The sequence below is a fragment of the Crotalus tigris genome, unplaced genomic scaffold, assembly GCF_016545835.1.
Source record: "Crotalus tigris isolate CLP2741 ecotype Arizona unplaced genomic scaffold, ASM1654583v1 scf7180000017969.2108049, whole genome shotgun sequence".
Lineage (NCBI taxonomy): Eukaryota > Metazoa > Chordata > Lepidosauria > Squamata > Viperidae > Crotalus > Crotalus tigris.
Window position 1 is genome coordinate 999,029 of NW_024096751.1, and position 16,719 is coordinate 1,015,747.

The 16,719-nt window shown below is 37.8% G+C and overlaps 2 protein-coding genes across 2 annotated transcripts in view; one reads left to right on the plus strand and one right to left on the minus strand.

Annotated features, from left to right (window-relative positions):
- RNF32 (ring finger protein 32) overlaps positions 1-13,339 on the plus strand; it is a 27,028-nt gene extending 13,689 nt beyond the window's left edge. The window contains 3 exon segments of the mRNA XM_039345671.1: positions 511-619; positions 9,904-10,071; positions 10,925-13,339. Coding sequence (XP_039201605.1) covers positions 511-619; positions 9,904-10,071; positions 10,925-11,164 — 517 coding nt within the window. The 3' untranslated portion in view covers positions 11,165-13,339.
- The window catches only part of LMBR1 (limb development membrane protein 1), a 69,887-nt gene continuing 66,018 nt past the window's right edge, over positions 12,851-16,719 (minus strand). Inside the window, exon 17 of the mRNA XM_039345670.1 lies at positions 12,851-15,952. Coding sequence (XP_039201604.1) covers positions 15,867-15,952 — 86 coding nt within the window. The 3' untranslated portion in view covers positions 12,851-15,866. The remainder of the gene's footprint in view (positions 15,953-16,719) is intronic.

Here is a 16,719-nt window from a genome sequence, read left to right on the forward strand (position 1 = left end):
GCAGATTCTCATGGTCATATGATCAAAATTCAGATGCTTGGCAACTGGCATGTATTTAGGATGGTTGCAGTGTCCCAGAGTCATATGATATTCTTTTACAACCCTCTACTACATGCAAAGTCAGTGGAAAAACCAGATTCACTTAATAGCCATGTAACTAGCTTAATAATTACAGTGATTCACGTAACAAATGTGGCAAGAAAGATCATAAAATGAGGCAAAATTCAACTGTCTTGCTTAGCAATTGAAGTTTGGAGTTCAATTATGATAAGTTGAGAACTACCTGTATTCAGCTAGATAGTGGCCAAATTATACGGCACCAACTGTGCAAGAGCAAATTTACTGAAAACTTGTTCTTTGAGGCAAATTCTGCTGAAAGAGATCAAGCTTTTTCTTTCATTCATACTTGTCCAAAACTGGAAGCAAACTATCTTTTAGTTTTAAAACTGTTTGCATTCTAGTTTCAGTATTCAGATTTGTAAAAGACTCTCTTTTTTTTTAATGCCACAGAATTCAAGCTTTTTGGAGGGGACATATTGTTAGAAAGTGGTATAAAAATCTGAGGAAAACAGTACCCCCCAAGGATGCGAGATTAAGAAAAAAATTCTTCGAAGAAAAGGTAGGAAATTTTCACATTTCAGAATATATTACAATGCTAAAAATCAAAACAATTCAGTGCTGATCAAATCTGCATTCAGAACAAAATGCCCTGACTTTGTTCACAACTGGACCCAGACATCTAAGATGCATGTTTCAGTTTGGCGGTGGGCTACCCCAAAATACTGATCCCATGAACAGCGTGGTTGAATGTTTCTCCACAAGAAAGGTTGTTCTTCCTGCAGCCCCATGCTTAGACTCGTAAGCTTTTGGAGCCTTAAAAATACCAAGGAAAGTATGTTATCAACTTATAACCATTCATTTATTGACTGTTCAAAGTTATCACTGTTCAAAGTGATTTACAACCGGTCCTTGCATGGATGATCACTAGTCATGCTCACAGGATCAAAATTTGTGCCTTTGGCAACTGGCATGTACTTATGACAGTTGCAGTGTCCCAGGGGTCATGTGATCACTAGCCAGCTTCTGATAAGCAGAGTCAATGGGGGAAGCCAAAGTCATTTAACAACCGTGTGATTCACTTAACAACTGCAGTATTTGCTTAGCAACCATGGCAAATAATAACATCCAGATTGCTCTTTTAGCAATCATCTTGCTTAACAATGGAACTTCTGGCCTCAGTTGTGGTTATAAGTCAAGGACTACCTATAATTCATTTTCTTCCGCATACTGAGCGCCATACGCTTCCACATGTGCATCAGAGCCAGTGAGGTAGAGCAATTAAAGTGTTGCATTACAACCAAGGACAGAGGTAGGCAACCTTGGCTCTTTTATGACACGTGGACTTCAACTCCGAGAATTCCTGAGCCAGCATGGCTGGCTCAGGAATTCTGGGAGTTGAAGTCCACGAGTCATAAAAGAGCCAAGGTTGCCTACCCCTGACCAAAAAGATCCAGGTTCAAATCCATCTTCTGCAGTGGAAACTCACTGGAAGATGTGTGGCAGTCACACACTGCCCAGCCCAATCTCCTGTGCAAGGCTGTTGTAAATGAAGGGGAAATGCAATGGGAGCCCCCTTGAGCTCCTGGAGTAAGAGTAACATCTAAAAAATGCAAAAATGCACATGAGAAGAGAATCTGAACTGAATAGGAGTCTTTAAAAGGAAACATTTGAGAAGGAAGCTTAAAGGCCAAAGTGTGCTTTTCTTCCAGCTTGTTAGATGTATAAGGTTTATTATTACCTCCATGTCTGCAGAAAAAACACTTTCTCCGTCTCAGAGACCATCTCTGTTAATAATGTGACTCCCTTCCATTTTTTGAACCAATTTCTTCATTTGTCCTCAAAATAGTCAAGCCTAAATCTAGCTGGCTGAGATATTGTTGTTTGCACGTTAGTAGACCCCAGTCTCTAATTTTGCCTTATTTATTTGTCACTTTGGTAGACCACTGCAGTTTCATCAGTTTCTAAGATAAAATACCCAATAAACAATATACAATTAGTGCACCCGGTTAAAAGATAGGTAAGCTAGTGAATAAATGTAGAATATAATAAGGGTGACATGATAGCAGTATTCCAGTATTTGAGGGGCTCCCACAAAGAAGGGAGGGTTACGTTATTCTCCAAAGCACCAGAGGGCAGGACAAGAAACAATGATTGGAAACTGATCAAAGAGAGAAGCAACCTGGAATTAAAGAGAAAGTTCCTAACAGTGAGGACAATTAACCAGTGGAACAGCTTGCCTCCAGAAATCGTGGGTGCTCCATCCCTGGAGGTTTTTAAGAAGAGACTAGACAATCATGTGTCTGAAATGGTATATGATTTCCGGCCTGAGCAGGGGGTTGGACTAGATGACCTCCGAGGTCCCTTCCAGCTCTATTCTGAATTCCAAAACTCATTGATAACCCAACCAAGATTGTATCATGACCCAAATATCCACATCTTCTGGAAAGGTTCTGTTTTGCTCTGTTTCCATACGGCTGTCATAATAGGAGCCCTTTGGATACCCATTGGGAAGCTATTCCAAAAGAATGGGACTGCTTCTAAAAATACGCCACTTCCAAGTCTCAGCCCCCATCGCCTGCTAAAATAGGAAATCACTAACAGGTTTTTTTCTAGATAAATCTTATTTCTAATTGTTACAGTCTAATTGCTATTTTCTAAAAGCCTCTGAGCTGCAAACCGCTCTTGTGAGCAAAACCCATTGATTTAATAGGGATTCAGTTTTGAGTAAACATGCATTGGTCCATAGATTGTAGGCAGACCTCCAAGGTTTCTGAAATATAAATTTACTTCTCAAAGAACAACACAAAGTACTCAGTTGCCAAGTTTAAAAAAAGTATTCATTGATAAGAACATACGTAGCAAGGGTCAGGTTTTGGGAGTGATAAATTCCTAAGTTAGATCCTGTGAGTGATCATTTGAATCACTTAATTGCTTTATTACATAAATCAATTAGAAGCCTTGCTAATTTAGATCAAAGGAAATAGGAAAAGTTATTCTAAGCAATCCATGCTAATTTTTAACACTAACATCCACAGAGAATGAAATGCTGCTGAATTTCCCTGGGTTAGATAACGAACCTCTTTGATTGTTAGCTATAAACAGTGCTTGTATATGTCATCTAATTGAGCCAAAAAATTTATTGCTACAATTAAATCTTTTCCAATGCATTCCATTATCTTCAGTGCAGCTAAAAAGGCAACTATTGTTGCTTGAAACAAGGTATATTATTTATAAAATGGTACTGCTCACTCTTTCCTCACCATGTGACCCTTACCCAGAGTTTTTAATTTAAATCTCACCAAACAACATAATGGCCTAGGAGTTTGTTTAGCCATTTGACTTCCTTTATCACATAGAGATGGCAAACATTCTGTTGCTAACTTGATGTGGCTCCAGGCAGCAAGCTAAGAGGATATTAAACTAGTAAAAGCTTATCAACTGATTCATTGATACGCTGTAAATTCCAGGCTTTTCATTTTACTTTTAAGTCAACACATTAGTAAGCAATTTGCTGACATCAAGATGGATTGCTTTAAAACAGCTCCCCTTGGCAGACAAAGTTCATTTTGATGCTTTTGTGTGCATCTTTATTTAATCATGTTCTTGGGCGTCACCTAAAACCTGTGACTGATGGTGCTTTACATACAGCTAAAAATGTTTAGAATGCCTCCACTGTCATATGGTTTATGTTGAAAAGCACAGGGGTGACAAAGGAAAGCACTTGATTTGGATAGGGAATCATTTCGGAACAGCTATTTTCATGGAAAGTAAAAAAAAAATCTCCTTTTTAAAATTGCAAGTGCTCTTTATACTTGTTAAATGGGTTTTGTTTTGGTTTTTCTGAAGAAAAAATAAATGGTTTTAATGTCTGTTGCCTCTCCTTCACACTGGCATGGGAAGGACGTTTCAGATAGAAAACTATGTGCATGTGAGTCTTAAATGTACAAGTTTTAAAACAAAAAGCATTTTGTACTTAATCATAACTATACAACATACATCCATGTCTAGAATTTAAGCAAAAAAAAAAAAAACACAAGTCAGAAGAGAAAAAAATTAAGGATTACTCTAGCCTTGCTTTCTGCAAATGTCCCCCGTTTCTTTATCTTACCTGAAAAATAAAAAAGAAACAAGAATGTTGCTGTGCCAGTTGCTCTACTTTAAACATAAGACATTGTACGGCTGCTGCAAGATACAATATCAGTAGATCAGAACACACATAATTCAGTAGCGCATGGAAATGATAAACAATAATAAAAATCATGAAAGATTTACTCTGGGGTGTTTCCCTGACAAAGAAATAGCTTTGGAAGAGGGTAAATTGTATAGTCTATGCCATCCAAGTAAGTCAGATATTAATATCAAATAGTTCCAATAGAAACCAAAACTTTCCCAAAGAATTTATCACAAACTATGTGAGATTGCAAAACTTGGGGGGGGGGGGGAATGAAGTGCAGGACCCCAGCCAAGGTTGGTATGCAAGCTCCAAATTAAATGAATTTTTGTGATAGTCCTAGATCAGAATAAGTATCTTCCATTTATATCCCAGCTTCCATGAAGAGCTTACGACCAAATCAAAAAAACATACCCATCACAACAATTAGTTGAGACCTTTTTGAGTCAAACAAGTTAGTCACAAGAGGAGATTGAGATCATTGTACTGCTCGTTGTTGATAAATACACAATGTGCAGATATTTGAAAGGGATGCTAAGAAAATATTCAGTACAGAAACAATTAATGGTTTCGAAACATTGGGCACGGCAGAGCATTGAAGCTGCATTCCTTTTTTGAGTGCCTGCAAAATGTACTACGCACATCAAAACCAATCAAGGCTTTATTGGGGTGATATTGGCATCATCATGATCCAATTCTCACAATGCACTAAACCAGTAGTGGTGAACCTATGGCATGTGTGCCAGAGGCGGCACTCGGAGCTTTCTCTGTGGGCACTTCTCTGAACTGCTGGTGGTGGGCTGCAGAGCCCCAGAATGCACTGGTAGAGGTGCCGGCAGGCTGTGGTTGCTGATGGAGATTGTTGGCCCCCATGCGCTCGCTGGCCTCTGTGTGCGGGGGCTGATGGTGTTAGGCAGAAGCTGCCCCGGCCCCTGCCTTGCCTTGCCCTGAGATAATGGCACCCCCACCCTGCCTTGCCTCACCCCGCAGGATGAGCCTCCTACCCACCACCCCACTTGCCAGAGTCCCCCTGGATCTCCCCCAACCCTGCCCGGCCCCCACAGGCGTTCCTCCCCATGAGCAACATCGAGGACCACACCCACCTTGGCCACACCCACCCAGTCTGCCATGACCACCACAGCCATGCCCACTCAGTGGGCCACACCCACCCGGCAATAAATAAGTGGGTTTTGGGTTGCAGTTTGGGCACTTGGTCTCTAAATGTTTCGCCATCACTGCATTAAACCATGATATGGTTAATTTGGGTTGTGGCTTAAAATTTATAGCTGAAGCTGAACAATCCTGTGTTTACAGTAAAAGAGAATGCATACAGGTCAGGATTGAATGGGGCACACTGATGTTACCTAGATTGGTCATAAAAGTATCTGCATAAGCAACCGACCTCTCAGAGTACCAAGGACTCCACAATATCAAATAGAAAAACTACTACAGCGTGCATTGTCTGTGAGTGAGTATTTGTATGTATGTGTGCATGCATACATTTGTTCCCTGATTAAGGAAGGTCAGTTGCAGTGAAATACTTTGCATGCTGGATTCCATCTTTAACATCCCTCATAAGAAATCTTGGGAAAATAAAAAATAGTAGAATAACTGGGACTGCAGCAAACGTTCAATGTAAAATCTATTTTTTGTATTTTTCTTTTTAAAAAAGTTATATGGGAGAAGTGGATTAATGCATGCATCCCCAAGAATGACTTTTCTTGGCAACCCGTTAAATCTGAAAACCCACACACTTCAACCTTCATTTTATGTAATCCATATATAAATATAAAAACTGATCAACATCCATAAATATGGCAGTTTTGTGTACCAAACTAAACTTGTGGACCTAGTCATCAATACTTTTAATTTATCCATATGAAAATAAACCAAACCACATGGCTGCAATTCTAGCAACTTTTTTTTTTTTTGAAAATTTTTATAAGTTTTTACAAAAAAACAGAAAAAAATATAACAATACAAAAACAGAAAACAACATATACAAAAAACTAAACATAACATCCCCTTCCCCATCCCCCCCCAAAACACCCCCCCTTCCGCCCCCTGAGCTTCCCAGAGCAGAATATAGGCTTAATTAAAAAGGAATTTAAAAAAATTATATATAAAAAAGAAAAAAAAATAAGACTGAAATATATGTATATGTATATAAAAATAAGAATTATGAAAAAGCAATATGATATTTTTTTATATCCAATTTAAATTGTATAAATTCTATCCATTTATCCCAAACAGAAAGAAATTTCTCTTGCGTTTGTTCCTTTAAAAAAGCCGAAATCTTTGCCATTTCCGCCAAATAGGACACTTTAAAAAACCATTCCTGCAGTGTAGGCAAGGATTCCTTCTTCCAATATTGTCCTACTAACAGCCTTGCGGCTGTAATCAAATTTAACATCAATATAACCTCCTTTGTATCACAATCAGTAACTATACCCAACAAAAATAACTGCGGAGTAAATTTTACCCTCCTTCTAAAAATTCTCTGAATATTCCACCATATCTTAATCCAAAATGCTTTTATCTCTCTGCACGACCACCAAATGTGGTAATAGGTGGCATCCAAGCAACCACATCTCCAACATTTAGGCTGTAAGTCCGGGTACATGAAAGACATTTTTTGTGGGTCAAGGTGCCATCTATAAAACATTTTATAAAAATTCTCCCTTAAATTCTGTGCCTGTGTAAATTTGACATTTCTTACCCAAATAGTTTCCCATGTGTCCAGTGGGACTGATTCACCAAAGTTTTGGGCCCATCTAATCATACAATCTTTAATTAATTCCGTTTCTGAGTCCAATTCAACTAGCACCCCATAAATTCTCTTAATATGGGCTTGTCTTTGATCCTTCACTTGCTTAATAAGATTTTCATCTTCTCTAAGAAAGCCCACCTTACAATCCACCTTCGATCTATCTGCTAGTTGCCTATATTGAAACCAAGAATAAATAATATTTTCTTGTGCTAACTCCTCCCGTGATTTTAATTGCCAATTTTGTCCATCCCATCTGAGTAGCTGTCTATAAGACACCATATCCGTTTTAACACCTCTTTTTATTCCTTCTATCGCATGCCAGGGTATAGCCCATAATGGTACTTTAAAATCACTTTTATAATATTTTCTCCAAATCCTAAGTAAAGAAGTTCTTATAATGTGAGATTTAAAAGCCCAATCCACTTTTTTTATTAAATATTAAATAGGCATGCCACCCATAAAGTAAGTCCCATCCCTCTAGATGGAGTATCTCAAGATTTGTCAAATTTGCCCAGTCACTGATTAGTGTTAAAGCCACCGCATCATAATATAATTTCAAATTTGGTACCTTGAGTCCACCTCTCTCACGGAAGTCTTGCATAATTTTAAACTTAACCCTTGGCTTTTTCCCTGCCCAAATAAATTTATTAACACCCTTCTGCCATTCACTTAGATTAGTCTCGTTCTTCAAAATCGGGTAACATTTGAAACAAAAAAAGAAACTTGGGTAGAATATTCATTTTGATCACTGCAATTCTTCCCATGAGAGATAGTACTAGCAACTTATCTTAAAGAGATAATGTAATTAATTTGATAAAGAGTCCTCATTAAAGAAAGTCCTGTTAAAGTTGTGCTGAGCTCTTACAGATTCAACTTTATGACTTTTTAAATTGTTTAATCTCTAGATTTAAATTATGTAACATGCTGCACATTCTTTTCTGGGAGAACGCCCATAGCTGCACTTAGTATTTATGGAATCTGTAGAGCTGCATAGTACATGCTGTGCTGTTTACATGTAATCTATACCAGAGGTCCCCAACCTTTTGGGCACCAGGGACCGGTTCTGTGGATAGAGGTTTTTCCATGGACTGGAGAGTGTGTGGTTTTGTGTGCTGCCTGCATCTCACGGATGGGGCTTTGCTTGTTTGTGCGGACTGGTTGCTGGCATGCTGTGGCCCGGTACTGGTCCACGGACCAGGGGTTGGGGACCCCTGAGCTATACCATTTAAGTGAAACGGTTTATCTTAAACCAGGAAATTAAAAATTATCTTATTTTTGAGATACTTAGTAATAATTTTGAATAATTTGATGGATCAAAAAAAATGGAGTTGGCATTCTTTTCATGCTGCAGATTTCAGTCTCACATCCATGTAATTCCAAGGATTCAACCCTGCAGGACAAAAAGTAGGAATCAGCCAACTGAATAGATGGGCACCGTGTATGATCAGTATTATCTTTGTTCATGCGAGATATTTAGGAATCCAACACAACTTATTTATTTTAATCCCAATACAGTACTTCTGTGCTAATCTAGCACACAGAAAATATATAGGAGACTCATGAAAACCACAATATTTCCAGATATTGAAAATATGCTTAGAATTAGAAAGTGCATTTTGAAACACCCTCACAAAACTTCTGCCTTCATGTGACCAAGCCTGCAGGGGGAAATTGACAAAGAGCTGAGGAAGAAATGTGGGATGGAATAACCAGAAATGAAAGAGAGAGGATTACACAAATGAAGAAAAGCCTATTATATCTGATTTTATTCTCAGAATGGAGCCACTGAAATCAGTACAGGTTTTAGTGAGTTCCAGTAAAATAGTCAAGCAAATGATGTAGCTTGATTTCTGTGTCCACTCTCAAAATTCAAAATGTAGAATGGGAACCAAAATACAGATCGTCTTCAGCTTACAACATTCATTTCCAATGGCACTGAAAAAAGTGACTTATGACCATTTTTCACACGGCCATTGCAGTAGCCTCGTGGTCACATGATCAAAATTTGGATGCTTGACAACTGACTCTATTTCTGATGGTTGCAATGTCCCGGGATCATGTGATCACCTTTTGTAACCTGATAAACAAAGACATTAGGGAAGCCAGATTCGCTTAACAGACATATTACTAACTTAACAGCTGTACTGATTCACTTAACAACCGTGGCAAGAAAGGTCGTAAAATGGGGCAAAACTCAATAAATACCTCACTTAGCAACTTATGACTCAATTGTGGTCATAAGTCGAGGACTACCTGTACGCCAAAGAAATAGTGAGCCAGTTCAATAGGCCTGAAGATACTTGGGGGAAAAGAATATGGTGGAGAAATGATTATTGAAGCTGCCTGCATCAAGTGCCCCGAATGTGTCCTTCACTACCCGACAGATAAAAGTGATATTTTAGAATAAAAAAGCATGAATTATAATCTGTTGCAGATCTCCACTTGTTAAGCTGTTAATACTGGAAGTTTTTAAGAAGAGACTGGACGGCCATCTGTCCAAAATGATGTAGGGTTTCCTGCCTGAGCAGGGGGTTGGACTCGATGACCTCCAAGGTCCCTTCCAACTTTATTACTATTACTATTAGAACCTTGAAAAGGATTATTGTTTCATTGTACTATTGTTCCCCTAGGTTTGATGCAGAAAATGAAACCAATCGTCATACTGTTTTCCAGCGTCTTGCTTTACAATCTCTAACAGCAGATGCAAAAAATAATTTTCTTTCCCGCCATTCTAGTGACTATCAAAAAGAAATAGGGTTCTTATTAGATTTGTTCTTCAGTTGAGCCACAATTTTTATTAACATCCTACAAAAGAGATTTATTTTGATAAAATGCTACATGGACCTCCCCCCCCCTCCATTCTTAACTCATTAATAACAAAAATGTTTTTCTCATCTTCCAGCTTACTGAGATCTGCCAGCGATTACTGAATTCCTACGATACCTGTATTGACGAATTCTTCTGTGAGATAGATTCCACTGTAGCTGCAAGTCACGAAGTATTTCAGCAACTAGAAGAAAAGTTGGGCCCAGAGATATATGAAGTTGAGTGGGAAAAAATTCAGATTCAGGTTGGTTTCTGAGTAAGCAAATAACCAAGCTCAGAGAGCACTAAGTAAAATGTTATGTGATCACATCATCTTATGTCAATTCTAGCCATGGTTGTAAGTACAATGTCACATGGCTACAACTTGCAACTTCCTGCCAGCTTCTGCATTGGCTTTGCTCATTGGAAGTGGCCATGGAGGATGTAAATCATGATCATGTATCCATGGGATGCTCCAAACAACCAAAATGTGCATTTGTTGCCAAACTCCCAAATTGTGATCATATGACTAGAGATAGTTATGCCCACAATTTCCAGGACTGATTGCAAGACTAGCACCACAGTAACTTTGAACAACTGCTGAATGAGCATTTGGTAAACAAGAACTACCTGTACTTTGACTTATATACATGGTTCAGGCCTATTTTGCTCTTACAACGAATCTATAGTCTGAGGAGCCACAAACGGTCACTAACATAAATTTGTGGCTGAATCTGGAGTTAGACCAACACTGTGTTTCCGATTCTACCGTTCCTTTCATTAAACCACATTTGTATATAATGCTGGGTATTTTGCTCACTTAACAAAGACAGTTGTTGATTCTTGCCAAATTCTCCAATTTAGCATTAGCAGCACAGATGTGATTTTATCTTACTTGCTGTTTGTTTTTGCTGTTCAGCATCAGTATTTTAATATCCAAGAATTAAAACTGTAAAACTGTATCTGTATTTAAAATATTTTTTTAATTTTTGAACAAAGCATTTTTATTACTATAACCAGAATAAATCGTCCCAAAGTATAAAAGACGTAATAAATTCATAGAAGCAGCTTTGATGGCCAGGCACTCTATTCTCTGACCTTGCCAACCTTTGTTTTAGGCATTCCGACAAGATATTGCCGATTGTCCTATTTGCATTATGCCACTCACGCAGCCTGCTCAACTTCAGAATGGACTTTCCCAGGATGGCTATCAGTCATGTCCCCGTCAGACAGCGCTGCTCTCCTGTTCTCACATGTTCCATAGCACCTGTCTTCAAGCATTTGAAGAGTTTTCTTTAGGAGAAAGACCTATCTGCCCTTTATGCCGTTCCTATTATCAGAAGAAAATTCTCAGCTAACAATTTTAACATACATTATGAATATATTTGTAAGAGACCTAGTATGTTAATTGCATTTCAGCGGGAGGGGGTACACAAATTATTTTTTTTCTGATGAGTGCATGTGTGTGTAAACCTAGGAAGTGCTGTCACTAGAGATATTCCAGTCGTTAAGGTCTGGGGTAGGATTCAAGTTTTCTTCTGTGTCACTTCAGTTGAATATTTGCATGCAGGGACAGTCCCACAAATCCTAGTGGATTGTCAGAAAGGGAGAAAAGCTCCACATCCCTGGAGAAATCTGAATCAACTGAATCAAACAATTCTTCATAAAATTCTGTAGGCTGAACATCTAATATTCCCAGTCTGTCAGGCTTCTATCAATCAAAACTAGGATTCTGTATGTATCTATTAGCCAAAGGCAACAGAAAGAATAATTGCTGCATTGTATAATGTTTTAGAGATGTTTATAATTCTAGCAAGTTTCCTGACGGGGAATCATGATTGGGTGACCAATGTTCCTCATCTGGATACATGTAGATATACATGTAGAATGTGTCTCCACAAGCCAGAGATGAGATTTTCCTGTAAAGTTCTTGACTGTATTGTTCTCCGCTCTGTTCGCTATACAGTTTAATGCATTGTTTTAGGAAGTGAGGTGTTCCTCTTAATTCTATGCAATGGCCAAAGAACATAGCTGTTGATGTGCAAAACACCCGATTTTGGAAGTGAAAGATTGGACTCTCCTCCTGGACAATGTCAGGAAATGCTTTTTTGTAAATTCTTGTAGACCTATCTAATGGGAGAACAGTGAGATCATATTTCAAGAGATGGGGGTAGAATTAATTAACTGAAGAAACCACTAACTTATTTGGGGTGGAGATGCTTTGCCTGGAGCTCATCTTTTTTTTTTTTTTTTTTTTTTGACAATACTTGCAAGATTCTATAATCCTGATACTTGTTCAGGCTAAGGCAAGAATTGCATTAGTACAGCTCAAGAACTCTCCTCACAAAATGTTTTAATAACAAAGGGTACCCCCTGTTCTCACATGGGCTTTGTTCAGTCCATTTATGCCTGAGATAGGCAATATGCTTTCTTTGATCAGGGGCTTGAGGATAATCTGTTAGAAGCTGCATGCCACTGGTGAATGAAGCTGAAGCTGAATGGGATTGCCTACTTTTTCCCCTAAGAACCCTTTTCTCTCTTTGCTATCTGCTTTTCTGCACACTATTATATCTCCTCCCCACCCCACATTCTTCTGTGTCAGCAAAAGGAGATAGATTACTGTTTCCTGAGGCCCAGGTTGACTGTAGAAAAATGTATTTATTAAACTTGGGGAAATTAGATAAGAGATGCATATGACCTTGTGACTGTACATTATTACCTATCTCTAATTTAAATAAAAGGGTTTTAGAAATGATAAGATTTTAGGGACATTGTTAATGTACCCAGAGACCTCACTTATGCAAAAAGATACATATTTTTCAAAACCAATAATCCAAATTTCTTTGAAGAGCATTATCAAGTACTGTGGATCAGGAAAGAAAAATGCTGTTTTGATATAAGTAAAATACCTCTCAATTGGGACATGGAAGGAACACGCTTTGTTAAGTAAGCAAATGTGATGCATACTCCAAACTTTATACCACCGTATGCAATTATAAAATTTTTTTCAATAAAACTCCTTAGAATCAAGTCATAGAAGAAAGTCTTGTCAAATACTTTAATCATCACTAAACAGGCAAATGTGTTTAAGTGTGAATAAAAAAGGGTGAAGGTCACATTACATTCAGCTAACCCAACGTCCTAGTAATCTGTACTTCTGAATTAACCTATGTCCAGTTAAGCTTAGCTTTAAAAGGTGAATAGCAAAGATGTGCTCAAGTCGTAACAGCAGATCTGTCATAATATGTCCACACTGTATTATCACTCTATCATGGAGAAAGCTAAACAAAAACCCACTTGAAACACTTGCTTTGCACATTTTTGCTCTGCTTTGATAGATACCTAGTACATTTAAGGAAAGCATATTTGTGCTTAAGCCTCATAATAAATGAGGCAAAGGTTGATACCTGAAGATAAGCTTTGTTATACCTCAAGAAGTACAAGTACTTAACTCTAAGAATCAAACAGCTAGGAATGCATTATCTATATTCAATGAATTATGAACCAAATATATCTTTTCTGACTTTATAAAATATTTCTGAGTGATTTTTTTAAAAACATAGTGGCAAGTAAAAACATCATTTCCAAAGTAGTCTACAATAGGTCATTTCACAGAGACAAAGCCAAGAAACAGAGGAGCTCAAAGATATGTATCTTTCTGATGCCACTCATCTAACATCCATTTTCAAAACAACATTATCATAAATCTGTGTATGAGGATAAAAGATGAGCAGCATTTTAAAAATGAGATTCTATGCAGTCTTTCTATACTACAAAACAGGTGTGATGCTTGCACTAGAACCAGATTAAGGTGTGAAATGTTTCTAAGGCAAAGACAGAATACTCAAATGCATGGGATGAAAAATTGAACTGATTACAAAACATCCAAGCCTAATTCAAAATAACTAAAGAAGTATTTACTTTCCAGCATATGCCTTTATTTTAATGGGGATTTGTATTCAAAGGAGTTGCAATGGATTAAGCCTTCAATCAATGTCCATGTAGGAAATGCTTCTTCCCTTGAAAATTATGATTGTTGTTTATGTGTTGTTAAAAATTAGTTTAGAAGTTGCTGAAAATTGAAAGTTCAGTTTTAACTGTTCTTCATCTAGACCAGGGGTAGGCACCCTTGGCTCTTTTATGACGCATGGACTTCAACTTCCAGAATTCCTAAACCAGCCATGCTGAGGGGAAAGGGAAATGCTGGCTCAGGAATTCTGGGAGTTGGAAGTCCACAAGTCATAAAAGAGCCAAGGTTGCCTACTCCTAATCTAGACACAAATTCACAAGGAATAAAATCCTAAATCACACCCATGACTAAATTTAGCATATTTTCGTGAATGTTGCCCTAAACCAGGATTTCCAAGAATTCAGCTTACTTAGATAAAATATTAATTTATCACAGTAGCTCATATTTAACAATATATTTGAATTATCATGAAAAGGAAGCTAAACTGACCTAAAAGTGATTACCATTTCAAGTTGTGATACTTCAATATTTGAAATCATGTCAGTGAGCTAATTTTGCTATAGCATTCACTGTAGTGAATAATCCACTGCAATTCATTGCAAATTCTTAGAATCTCCTTTTTGAGTATGTTATTCCACACTACTATTGGTTATGCTAGAAAAAAACCTTATTATATATTTGCTACAATTCTTACATTCCAAATAATGCAAAATTCATTAATAGAAGAAACAGTACAAAAGTTAAGAAACAAGTTTTTGATGTCCAAGAACTCCATACTCAATATAAAACATGTTTATGAATCCTATGAAATTAGCAACATCATAATCCAAAACACCTGAATTAAATATCTGGACACTGTGTAATGTGTTGAGACTATTTTGAGACTTTGGATTTAAAGATATTTGTAGAGATTAACAGTAACAGATTAACAGCAACAGATTTTCCACAAAGAGAAATACTTGAAGTTACAAAGTCCCAATAAACTAACCTTGATCAAATGATTATACAGGAAGTAAGATCACTCCATTGGAACAAGTCATCATAATGATGTTTACCATCTACCTGCCTCTACTCACAGTACATTACTAAACAAATGCAGCTTAACTTCCTTCTATCTTTTTACAACTTCACAGGATTTTGTAAACTTCAACAGTGTAGCAACACCCAAGTACATGCTGTCTCAACTATACCATATCTAAAACCCTGAACAAGAATCTTAAGTTTTCATATCATAAACTAAGTAAATGCTAGCTCAATTCTGTGTTCATAAAAAGTAGACATATGTACACATATGAACTACTAAAAGAATTAATGAAAAAAATACCTTGTTCAGCAAAATAAAATATATTTATCAGTCATAGGAATGGGCATCATTTAAAGACAATTTTGTGAAAATTGGGTGCAATTGTTTTCTTCTCAGAGTTTATACATATGTATATTTTACACACATTTTTGCTCATATTGTTTAGCCAAGTATGACAATCATGTTTTTAGGTATGATTATACATACAATGATCAGAAATCTACAATTAGTTTCCCAGGCTCAGATTTAGCACTGCAGTTGTGAGATTATGTTATTGCATAATCAGGGTTTGCAAAGGAAATTATCCCTAGCAAAAAATGGGGCAGCTTACCCTTTAGAACTAAGAACTGTTATCTTAGATACAATCATAGTGCAAACTGATTTGATGGGTAGATTAATGTATTAATCCTGAGCCTTATTGTGCTCTCACAAGTTTTCAGAATGCATCTCACTGGGGGGGAAAAATCAACATCTTCGCCATTTTCAGATAGCAAGTTCATCTCCCAAATTCATCTTGAACAATGTATTTACATGCAGAAGATTTTTATCCTTGGATTCAGAGATCCGTATGGAGGCCTGTTCAAAGAGGAATGTTCAAGAGAGGTCTCCAGTTGACAGAAAAAAATAAAGTGGATCGGTGCAAGGAGGAAGAGTACAATCCAATGCCACCAGATTTCTTCTGCATCAACCTGAATCCAAGGTATAAACCAGTAAAAGCAGTAGAAATCAAGTTCAGTGAGCTGAGAGGAATGTCAGGAAGCTGAAAGGCTCATTTCCGCCAACTGATTCACAGTGTTTTCTGATGTCCATTTGCAGAAGGTTTTGTTGTCTCAGGGTCTCTTGCCCTGTGCGAGAGATGCAGTTTATCTAAACCTGCGAAACGCAGAAAAAACACAGTAAAGTTTATGTTTCGTTCTTCTGATCTTTTGTGAAGAGTCAATAAATATATGCAGGGAAGGAAGTATAAGATGAATGATCAGAATTAAGTTGAATTAAAAATATGTGTAGGGAAGGAAGTGTTAAGATGTATAGCAGGGGTCTCCAAGTCCTGGTCCGCGGACCGGTACCGGGCCACAGCATGCCAACAACTGGGTCTCACAAACAAGCAGAGCCCCATCCGCAGGATGCAGGCAGCACACAAAACCACGCCCTTCCGATATGTGGGAAAACCTCTCTCCACGGAACCGGTCCGTGGTCCCCAAAAGGTTGGGGACCTCTATTGTATAGGGTTTCCTATTTGAAGAAGGGGGATGGACTAGAAGACCTCGAAGGTCCCTTCGAACTCTGTTTTTCTGGTAATTATAAATGACAGAGCTAAAATGTATCTCAAAGTATGAAATGGGATTATCTAGATTGCTGTAAGAGTGCATGAAGTCCATAGGTGGGTGATTGGATGTGGGTGAGTAGTATTGGTAAAAGAACCAGAAATGTGTTTTGGGATAAACTGCAACTGTCTAAATCAGACATGTTAAACTTGCGATATCACGTGACACTGTGCAACGTTATCGGGACTGTTTTGCCATTGCCGGCAATGGGATGGGTGCGGCTTCCGAGTGACGCATCCAGCCCACAAGCCGGCAGATGGACACCCCTGGTCTAAATGAATGCAGCTGGGATTGGAAAGGGATTGTTTTCTTAGG